This window comes from Ranitomeya imitator, chromosome 6, assembly GCF_032444005.1.
Source record: "Ranitomeya imitator isolate aRanImi1 chromosome 6, aRanImi1.pri, whole genome shotgun sequence".
Lineage (NCBI taxonomy): Eukaryota > Metazoa > Chordata > Amphibia > Anura > Dendrobatidae > Ranitomeya > Ranitomeya imitator.
In genome coordinates, this window is record NC_091287.1 from 65,964,313 (window position 1) to 65,977,211 (window position 12,899).

Genomic DNA, 12,899 nt, shown 5'->3' on the forward strand with positions numbered 1-12,899 from the left:
GCCTTCCAGACATTTTTCCTGCACTGGCCACTTTAGGGAAATGTAGCATTACCGTACATGGTGGCCATTCAGATGGTATACAGAGATGGCACGAGTCCTCCAGAACAGAAGTGTTACTTACGGAGCAGTTTTCTTTCCAGGCTCATATTGGGGGCGCCACTATCACAATATCCATATGCTCTAATGGAGAAAACGGACTAGGGCTGTCATCAGATAGATCAGTGGATATAAAGGAGAGAGGAGTGCGGTGAATCCCAGGCAATGCCGCTGACAAAGGTTAATCCAGACGGTAAGTACAAAAAACTTCCAATTTATTGCAATGCGTTTCAGAGCCGAACCTACTCGTTCCTAAGCCTTAACAGGACAGGAAGCACCTGCTTTTCTGCTATGCCTGAGATAAGAGTAGATTCTACTCTGAAACGTAAATTGGAAGTTTTTTTATACTTACCGCCTGGTTTAACCTTTGTCAGTGGCAGCGCCTGCACTCAGCACACTCCTCTCCTTAAGGCTACTTTCACACTAGCGTCGGAATCTCCCCCGTCGCAATGCGTCGGGCAGAGATTCCGACGCTAGCGTTTGACACACTGCACAACGGGTGCAGCGGATGCATTTCTCCGGCGCATCCGCTGCCCCATTGTGAGGTCCGGGGAGGTGGGGCGGAGTTCCGGCCACGCATGCGCGGTCGGAAAAAGCGGTCCGTCAGGAGCAAAAAACGTTACATGTAACGTTTTTTGCTCCCAGCGGTACGCCACAACACGGCGCAACCGTCGCATGACAGTTGCGAAGTGTGGCAAAGCGTCGCAATGCGTCGCATTGCGACATCTGGCAAAAAACGCCAGTGTGAAAGTAGCCTTACTTGTTATGTCCTCAGCAGCCGCCATGATTGGATTATACATCACTCTTCATGTGATCAGGTGAACGGCCAGCCTTCCAATTCTCCCTAACCTGTCGCTCACGGTATTACACTGGGAGCGCCTCTTGTTTTTTATCTCTATAGATCGGTGCATGACTAGCATAGTGCAATTTATATCCCCAGTTCAATTTGTGCTCTTACTAGTCTCTATTCCAACTTCTTTAAACTTCAGACCCTATCCTTAGAATAAGCCATCATCACTATTACATTGGTGATGGTCCTACTCTTACCCCCAGCCCTCCGTTCAGCTACATTACGGGCTCTTGGTGTCGTACTTTTAATAGTGGCTGCTCTTGGTCTTCCAGCCTTGTTGTATTCAAGAATATGACATCAATTTTGAAAAGGTAACACCTGTAATAGTGGTGAGTACTTTTTGCCATTAACCAACCATGTTTGGGCCATTTATGTGAGTTTTAATACTTTAGAAGATGCCAAACTTCGGGGGCATCCCATATTAGAGACTTATCCGTGTTCCGGCTTTGCAGAACAGAGGTAAATAAGTCGTTTGCATTGTACGCCTTCATCTGCTGTGACCCAGGGAGGCCTGAGCTTCCTGGTGTATTGATCCACGCCACATACAAGGAGTGTTCAGCGCAGGCAGCTGGGAGGGAAGAACTATCCCACAACATTGCAGGCAGGTTTTATACTTTGGCACAATTCAATCATCTGTTACATCAGCACTGCAGACCACATCAAACAGCCCCGGACTCCCCTCCTCCCAGGTTTTATTTTGCTTTTATGTGTTTGAACAAACAGCCGATAGCAGACAAGAAGCTGCCTGGTAACTTCCACATATTCCAGAGAGAAGAAGACAAGGGATCACGCAATGATTGCAAAGAACCAGATTCACAGCAGGGAACATATCTGTGTCAAGGCAGTGACATCATGTTTGCAGGTTCTGACAGCCAGGCGTAGACTTGTAGTACCCTAGTGGGCATGATCAGAAATACAACAGACTGACTAGCAGTGCCCTAAGACTAGTATGTAACCCCGGCCATGCTTAGACTTATAGTTCCACAACACTTGTAGTTACTGTAGATTTAGGTCATGCTTAGACTACTAGTTCTATAAGACATGCCATGGCCAGACAGGTAGTTCCACCAGACTTGCACTTGCACCTCAGTCATACTTAGACTCTTAGTTCCACCACAGCCACGATCCACATATATCATGCTTATACCAGTAGTTCCTTAAGTTATGTATTTTTACAGCCATAATTTGGCCAGCAGTTCCACAATACTTGCAGCGGCACCAGTTTCAAAGTCTTAAAGGGAATTTGTCATCAGGTTTTTTTTCCACCTACTCTGAGAGCAGGATAATGTACAGACAGAGACCCTGATTCCAGTGATGTGTCACTTAATGGGCTGCTTGCTATAGTTTTGATTTAAAGAAAAATCCTCCAGAGAAACATAGAAGAGCTGAGCCCAAGTAAAGTTGACAATGCTCATTAGTAATGAATATAAAAGACAAAAGGAGAAAAGGTTTAAAGAATTTTTCACAGAATTAGTGGAGATGAAAAACAGGAACAGCCACCGGCGCGGGACCACGCAGGTAAGAATGAATCCAAACACACAGCAAAAAAGTGAAGAAAATTTAGATGGACGTATACATGATTAATAAATAAAGTGCTGCGCAAAAAAATGTTAAAAAATGCATTTATTGAAGAAGCCAAACGTGAAACGCGCGTCGGGGTCTCCAGCCACCGCCGTGTGACCACCGATCGAGGTCTGTGTGCACTTTGCACCCTATGCTGTGATTATGTTTATCTACTTGCATATAAATTAATGGCTAGACAGTCCATGCATAGCACTTGCACCTTATATTGATCTCATGTTTACTTACCTGTTTAGGATCTAATGACAGCACTTGCACCTTATATTGTTTTAATGTCTCTGTGCCTAATTTATTTAGAATTGATTGCTGGACCTTTTTAGCATAGGATTTTTTCAGCTTAGAACTTTTTTCTTTGACCTGGCACATGGCACATAGCACTTTACTTTGCATATGTATGTATATATATATATATATATATATATATATATATATATATATATTCTTTCTATGAAATCCTTTTTTAAACATTGTATGCATATGGTCCATATCTACAACTACACAAGAACCATATCTATAGGCACAGGATACTCATGATCCATATCTGTAGGCACAGGATACATATGATCCATATCTATAGGCACAGGATACACATGATCCATATCTATAGGCACAGGATACACATGATCCACGTCTATAGGCACAGGATACATATGATCCATATCTGTAGGCACAGGATACATATGATCCATATCTGTAGGCACAGGATCCACATGATCCATATCTATAGGCACAGGATGCACATGATCCATATCTATAGGCACAGGATACACATGATCCACGTCTATAGGCACAGGATACATATGATCCCTATCTGTAGGCACAGGATACATATGATCCATATCTATAGGCACAGGGTACTCATGATCCATATCTATAGGCACAGGATACACATGATCCACGTCTATAGGCACAGGATACATATGATCCATATCTGTAGGCACAGGATGCACATGATCCATATCTATAGGCACAGGATGCACATGATCCATATCTATAGGCACAGGATACACATGATCCATATCTATAGGCACAGGATACACATGATCCATATCTATAGGCACAGGATACACATGATCCACGTCTATAGGCACAGGATACATATGATCCATATCTGTAGGCACAGGATACATATGATCCATATCTGTAGGCACAGGATGCACATGATCCATATCTATAGGCACAGGATGCACATGATCCATATCTATAGGCACAGGATAAATATGATCCATATCTATAGGCACAGGATACATATGATCCATATCTATAGGCACAGGATGCATATGATCCATATCTCTAGGCACAGGATACACAAGATCGATATTTATAGGCACAGGATACATATGATCCATATCTATAGGCACAGGATACACATGATCCACTTCTATAGGCACAGGATACATATGATCCATATCTATAGGCACAGGATACACATGATCCACATCTATAGGCACAGGATGCACATGATCCATATCTATAGGCACAGGATGCACATGATCCATATCTATAGGCACAGGATGCACATGATCCATGTCTATAGGCACAGGATGCATATGATCCATATCTATAGGCACAGGATAAATATGATCCATATCTATAGGCACAGGATACATATGATCCATATCTATAGGCACAGGATACATATGATCCATATCTATAGGCACAGGATACATATGATCCATATCTATAGGCACAGGATGCACATGATCCATATCTATAGGCACAGGATGCACATGATCCATGTCTATAGGCACAGGATGCACATGATCCATATCTATAGGCACAGGATAAATATGATCCATATCTATAGGCACAGGATACATATGATCTATATCTATAGGCACAGGATGCATATGATCCATATCTCTAGGCACAGGATACACAAGATCGATATTTATAGGCACAGGATACATATGATCCATATCTATTGGCACAGGATACACATGATCCATGTCTGTAGGCACAGGATACACATGATCCATATCTATAGGCACAGGATACACATGATCCACATCTATAGCCTAGGCACAGGATGCACATGATCCATATCTATAGGCACAGGATGCACATGATCCATATCTATAGGCACAGGATGCACATGATCCATGTCTATAGGCACAGGATACATATGATCCATATCTGTAGGCACAGGATACATATGATCCATATCTATAGGCACAGGATGCACATGATCCATATATATTCTTTCTATGAAATCCTTTTTTAAACATTGTATGCATATGGTCCATATCTACAACTACACAAGAACCATATCTATAGGCACAGGATACTCATGATCCATATCTATAGGCACAGGATGCACATGATCCATATCTATAGGCACAGGATACATATGATCCATATCTGTAGGCACAGGATACACATGATCCACGTCTATAGGCACAGGATACATATGATCCATATCTGTAGGCACAGGATACATATGATCCATATCTATAGGCACAGGATGCACATGATCCATATCTATAGGCACAGGATACGCATGATCCATATCTATAGGCACAGGATACACATGATCCACGTCTATAGGCACAGGATACATATGATCCATATCTGTAGGCACAGGATACATATGATCCATATCTGTAGGCACAGGATGCACATGATCCATATCTATAGGCACAGGATGCACATGATCCATATCTATGGGCACAGGATACACATGATCCACGTCTATAGGCACAGGATACATATGATCCATATCTGTAGGCACAGGATACATATGATCCATATCTATAGGCACAGGGTACTCATGATCCATATCTGTAGGCACAGGATGCACATGATCCATGTCTATAGGCACAGGATGCATATGATCCATATCTATAGGCACAGGATAAATATGATCCATATCTATAAGCACAGGATACATATGATCCATATCTATAGGCACAGGATACATATGATCCATATCTATAGGCACAGGATACATATGATCCATATCTATAGGCACAGGATGCACATGATCCATATCTATAGGCACAGGATGCACATGATCCATGTCTATAGGCACAGGATGCACATGATCCATATCTATAGGCACAGGATAAATATGATCCATATCTATAGGCACAGGATACACATAATCCACGTCTATAGGCACAGAATACGTATGATCCATATCTGTAGACACAGGATACATATGATCCATATCTGTAGGCACAGGATGCACATGATCCATATCTATAGGCACAGGTGCGCATGATCCATATCTATAGGCACAGGATAAATATGATCCATATCTATAGGCACAGGATACATATGATCTATATCTATAGGCACAGGATGCATATGATCCATATCTCTAGGCACAGGATACACAAGATCGATATTTATAGGCACAGGATACATATGATCCATATCTATTGGCACAGGATACACATGATCCATGTCTGTAGGCACAGGATACACATGATCCATATCTATAGGCACAGGATACACATGATCCACATCTATAGCCTAGGCACAGGATGCACATGATCCATATCTATAGGCACAGGATGCACATGATCCATATTTATAGGCACAGGATGCACATGATCCATGTCTATAGGCACAGGATGCACATGATCCATATCTATAGGCACAGGATACATATGATCCATATCTATAGGCACAGGATACATATGATCCATATCTATAGGCACAGGATACATATGATCCATATCTATAGGCACAGGATGCACATGATCCATATCTATAGGCACAGGATACATATGATCCATATCTATAGGCACAGGATGCACATGATCCATATCTATAGGCACAGGATGCACATGATCCATATCTATAGGCACAGGAAACACATTATCCACATCTATAGGCACAGGTACACATGATCCACATCTATAGGCACATGATGCATATGATCCATATTTATTGGCACAGGGTGCACATGATCCATATCTATAGGCACAGGATACACATGATCCATATCTATAGGCACAGGATACACATGATCCATATCTATAGGCACAGGATACACATGATCCATATCTATAGGCACAGGATAAATATGATCCATATCTATAGGCACAGGATACACATGATCCATATCTATAGGCACAGGATACACATGATCCACATCTATAGCCTAGGCACAGGATGCACATGATCCATATCTATAGGCACAGGATGCACATGATCCATATCTATAGGCACAGGATGCACATGATCCATGTCTATAGGCACAGGATGCACATGATCCATATCTATAGGCACAGGATAAATATGATCCATATCTATAGGCACAGGATACATATGATCCATATCTATAGGCACAGGATACATATGATCCATATCTATAGGCACAGGATACATATGATCCATATCTATAGGCACAGGATGCACATGATCCATATCTATAGGCACAGGATACATATGATCCATATCTATAGGCACAGGATGCACATGATCCATATCTATAGGCACAGGATGCACATGATCCATATCTATAGGCACAGGAAACACATTATCCACATCTATAGGCACAGGTACACATGATCCACATCTATAGGCACATGATGCATATGATCCATATTTATTGGCACAGGGTGCACATGATCCATATCTATAGGCACAGGATACACATGATCCATATCTATAGGCACAGGATACACATGATCCATATCTATAGGCACAGGATACACATGATCCATATCTATAGGCACAGGATAAATATGATCCATATCTATAGGCACAGGATACATATGATCCATATCTATAGGCACAGGATACACATGATCCATATCTATAGGCACAGGATACACTTGATCCATATATATATATATACCTGATCCATATCTATAGGCACAGGATACACATGATCCATATCTATATATACCCATGATCCATATCTATAGGCACAGGATACACATGATCCATATATATAGGCACAGGATACACATGATCCATATCTATATATACACATGATCCATATCTATAGGCACAGGCTACATGTGATCCATTTCTATATATACACATGATCCATCTCTATAGGCACAGGATGCATATGATCCACATCTATAGGCACAGGATACACATGATCCACGTCTATAGGCACAGGATACACATGATCCACGTCTATAGGCACAGGATACACATGATCCATATATATATAGGTATAGGACACATATGATCCACATCTATAGGCACAGGATACACATGATCCATATCTATAGGCACAGGATACACATGATCCATATCTATAGGCACAGGATACACATGATCCATATCTATAGGCACAGGATACACATGATCCATATCTATAGGCACAGGATAAATATGATCCATATCTATAGGCACAGGATACATATGATCCATATCTATAGGCACAGGATACACATGATCCATATCTATAGGCACAGAATACACTTGATCCATATATATATATATACCTGATCCATATCTATAGGCACAGGATACACATGATCCATATCTATAGGCACAGGATACACATGATCCATATCTATAGGCACAGGATAAATATGATCCATATCTATAGGCACAGGATACATATTATCCATATCTATAGGCACAGGATACACATGATCCATATCTATAGGCACAGAATACACTTGATCCATATATATATATATACCTGATCCATATCTATAGGCACAGGCTACATGTGATCCATTTCTATATATACACATGATCCATCTCTATAGGCACAGGATGCATATGATCCACATCTATAGGCACAGGATACACATGATCCACGTCTATAGGCACAGGATACACATGATCCACGTCTATAGGCACAGGATACACATGATCCATATATATATAGGTATAGGACACATATGATCCACATCTATAGGCACAGGATACACATGATCCATATCTATAGGCACAGGATACACGTGATCCATATCTATAGGCACAGGATACACATGATCCATATCTATAGGCACAGGATACACATGACCCATCTCTATATATACACATGATCCATATCTATAGGCACAGGATACACATGATCCATATCTATAGGCACAGGATAAATATGATCGGTATCTATAGGCACAGGATACACATGATCATTTCTATATATACACATGATCCATATCTATATATACACATGATCCATATCTTTAGGCACAGGATACACATGATCCATCTCTATAGATACACATGATCCATATCTTTAGACACAGGATACACATGATCCATATCTATAGGCACAGGATACATATGATCCATATCTATAGGCACAGGGTACACATGATCCATCTCTATAGATACACATGATCCATATCTATAGGCTCAGGGTGCACATGATCCATATCTATAGGCACAGGATACACATGATCCATCTCTATAGATACACATGATCCATATCTATAGGCTCAGGGTGCACATGATCCATATCTATAGGCACAGGATACACATGATCCATATCTATAGGCACAGGATACACATGATCCATATCTATAGGCACAGGATACACATGATCCATATCTATAGGCACAGGGTACACATGATCCATCTCTATACATACACATGATCCATCTCTATAGATACACATGATCCATATCTATAGGCACAGGGTACATGATCCATATCTATAGGCACAGGATACACATGATCCATCTCTATACATACACATGATCCATATCTATAGGCACAGGATACACATGATCCATCTCTATAGATACACATGATCCATATCTATAGGCACAGGGTACATGATCCATATCTATAGGCACAGGATACACATGATCCATCTCTATACATACACATGATCCATATCTATAGGCACAGGATACACATGATCCATATCTATATATACACATGATCCATCTCTATAGGCACAGGATGCATATGATCCATATCTATAGGCACAGGATACACATGATCCATATCTATAGGCTCAGGGTACACATGATCCATCTCTATAGATACACATGATCCATATCTATAGGCTCAGGGTACACATGATCCATCTCTATAGATACACATGATCCATATCTATAGGCTCAGGGTACACATGATCCATCTCTATACATACACATGATCCATATCTATAGGCTCAGGGTACACATGATCCATCTCTATAGATACACATGATCCATATCTATAGGCTCAGGGTACACATGATCCATCTCTATACATACACATGATCCATATCTATAGGCTCAGGGTGCATGCAGACACTTGGCAGAGGACACCTCATGCAGCCCACGCCCTCTCTCGCCTCCTGTACCCGGAGCTCAGGATCCTCATCACTTCTGGCTTCTATGAGAAGGAGAAGAAGCTCCGGTGGCAGCCAATCAGCTGGGGCCCCACTCGCTATAATATAGAGGCTGTAGCCTCCCTGCTCTCACAGCTCCTGAGTCCTCATTGCTCCTTCACTTACTGTCAGACCTTTTTTTTTTTTTTTTTTTCCTTTTTTTTTTTTTCTGGAAACTTTTCGCCCTTTCTCTGCAGCCCTGCACTCAGTGAGATCCTATGTGCGGCTCATTGTGCTCTGAGCACCTGTCCAGGAGGAGAGCGCTGGATCCCATCACGGGAGGACGTGCCCGGCGATCTGTCTGATCTCCCACCATCACTGCTGTCACTGTCGCTGGATTCCCTGGGCGCGATGCTCCTGCTGCTGAGAGCTCTGCTCCTGGGGGTCTTCATTAGCGCCCTGCTGCTTCCTCCTACCTCAGCCTGTGGACCAGGCAGGGGGATTGGCAAGAGAAGACACCCTAAAAAGCTGACCCCATTAACCTATAAGCAGTTTATCCCCAATGTGGTAGAGAAGACCCTGGGGGCCAGTGGAAGATATGAAGGAAAGATCACTAGGAACTCGGAAAGGTTTAAGGAGCTCACCCCAAATTATAACTCTGACATCATTTTTAAAGACGAGGAGAACACGGCGGCAGACAGGCTCATGACCCAGGTACAGGCACCACATTATATCCCTCCTATCACCCCCTGCTCAGTTATTATTCATTGTCCCCTGTTTATTCTAGATGTAACTTGCTCAATCGGATGTCACTGCATACAACCTGTTCCCCCAGTACCAGATGTTACCCCCAATAACTGTTTTCTTGCTCAGAGTAATGATCTGATACATTGTATCCATATCTTGAATACATAGTGATATCTGCTCAGTGGATGGACTTTGTCTTCTGTAGTCTACATTGTTTCATTTCATATCAATCATTCAACCTGTTCCACATTGAGCAGCCGGCACCTTCCAGCCTCCCTGCCCTAACCTGACACATTGTAGCCGGCACCTTCCAGCCTCCCTGCCCCAACCTGACACATTGGGCAGCCAGCACCTTCCAGCCTCCCTGCCCCAACCTGACACATTGGGCAGCCAGCACCTTCCAGCCTCCCTGCCCTAACCTGACACATTGGGCAGCCGGCACCTTCCAGCCTTCCTGCCCTAACCTGACACATTGTAGCCGGCACCTTCCAGCCTCCCTGCCCCAACCTGACACATTGGGCAGCCGGCACCTTCCAGCCTCTGTGCCCTAACCTGACACATTGTAGCCGGCACCTTCCAGCCTCCCTGCCCCAACCTGACACATTGGGCAGCCAGCACCTTCCAGCCTCCCTGCCCTAACCTGACACATTGTAGCCGGCACCTTCCAGCCTCTGTGCCCTAACCTGACACATTGTAGCCGGCACCTTCCAGCCTCTGTGCCCTAACCTGACACATTGTAGCCGGCACCTTCGAGCCTCTGTGCCCCAACCTGACACATTGTAGCCGGCACCTTCCAGCCTCCCTGCCCCAACCTGACACATTGGGCAGCCAGCACCTTCCAGCCTCTGTGCCCTAACCTGACACATTGTAGCCGGCACCTTCCAGCCTCCCTGCCCTAACCTGACACATTGTAGCCGGCACCTTCCAGCCTCCCTGCCCTAACCTGACACATTGTAGCCGGCACCTTCCAGCCTCCCTGCCCCAACCTGACACATTGTAGCCGGCACCTTCCAGCCTCCCTGCCCCAACCTGACACATTGGGCAGCCAGCACCTTCCAGCCTCTGTGCCCTAACCTGACACATTGTAGCCGGCACCTTCCAGCCTCCCTGCCCTAACCTGACACATTGTAGCCGGCACCTTCCAGCCTCCCTGCCCTAGCCTGACACATTGGGCAGCCGGCACCTTCCAGCCTCCCTGCCCTAACCTGACACATTGGGCAGCCGGCACCTTCCAGCCTCCCTGCCCTAACCTGACACATTGTAGCCGGCACCTTCCAGCCTCCCTGCCCCAACCTGACACATTGGGCAGCCAGCACCTTCCAGCCTCCCTGCCCTAACCTGACACATTGTAGCCGGCACCTTCCAGCCTCTGTGCCCTAACCTGACACATTGTAGCCGGCACCTTCCAGCCTCTGTGCCCTAACCTGACACATTGGGCAGCCAGCACCTTCCAGCCTCTGTGCCCTAACCTGACACATTGTAGCCGGCACCTTCCAGCCTCTGTGCCCTAACCTGACACATTGTAGCCGGCACCTTCCAGCCTCTGTGCCCTAACCTGACACATTGGGCAGCCAGCACCTTCCAGCCTCCCTGCCCTAACCTGACACATTGTAGCCGGCACCTTCCAACCTCTGTGCCCTAACCTGACACATTGGGCAGCCAGCACCTTCCAGCCTCTGTGCCCTAACCTGACACATTGTAGCCGGCACCTTCCAGCCTCTGTGCCCTACCCTGACACATTGGGCAGCCAGCAGCTTCCAGCCTCCCTGCCCTAACCTGACACATTGGGCAGCCAGCAGCTTCCAGCCTCCCTGCCCTAACCTGACACATTGTAGCCGGCACCTTCCAGCCTCCCTGCCCTAACCTGACACATTGGGCAGCCGGCACCTTCCAGCCTCCCTGCCCCAACCTGACACATTGTAGCCGGCACTGAACCCCTGCAGTAATATGCCCCATTGTATTGAGCCCTCATTCCTCCTTGACTTACATATTGACAGGCACTGGCCTCCTTGGATGAGGGGACTTTAGTATTTAGCGCCTGGTTATCCCTCCACAATAGCCAGGACAATCTTAATCGACCGCCCGCTCCATTAAATCTGACTGTAGCATTATATCCAGCATTGCTCATCGGAGCGTGAATATATTGATATGTATTTAAGGATGCCCGGTGCCATCCTCTCACACCTTCCCCTTGTCACTTGGTACATGACATCATCCCTTCTAGAATGAGATATTGTAAATTAATAGGTTCCCAGAAAGGAGTAGTTGGAGATTTAACTCTATCCGCACCAGGACTTTTCTTGCATGGCAATAAGGGGTATACTGAGGTCAGACAACTATGTGTGTGTATATGTGTACGTGGTTATATATGTGTATGTGGTTATATATGGGCATGTTGTATAGATGTGTTTATATATGTATGTTGTATAGATG

The 12,899-nt window shown here is 44.4% G+C and overlaps 1 protein-coding gene across 1 annotated transcript in view; it reads left to right on the forward strand.

Annotated features, from left to right (window-relative positions):
- Positions 1 to 9,692: 9,692 nt before the first annotated feature.
- SHH (sonic hedgehog signaling molecule) overlaps positions 9,693 to 12,899 on the forward strand; it is a 20,188-nt gene continuing 16,981 nt past the window's right edge. The window contains exon 1 of the mRNA XM_069729729.1: positions 9,693 to 10,433. Coding sequence (XP_069585830.1) covers positions 10,131 to 10,433 — 303 coding nt within the window. The 5' untranslated portion in view covers positions 9,693 to 10,130. The remainder of the gene's footprint in view (positions 10,434 to 12,899) is intronic.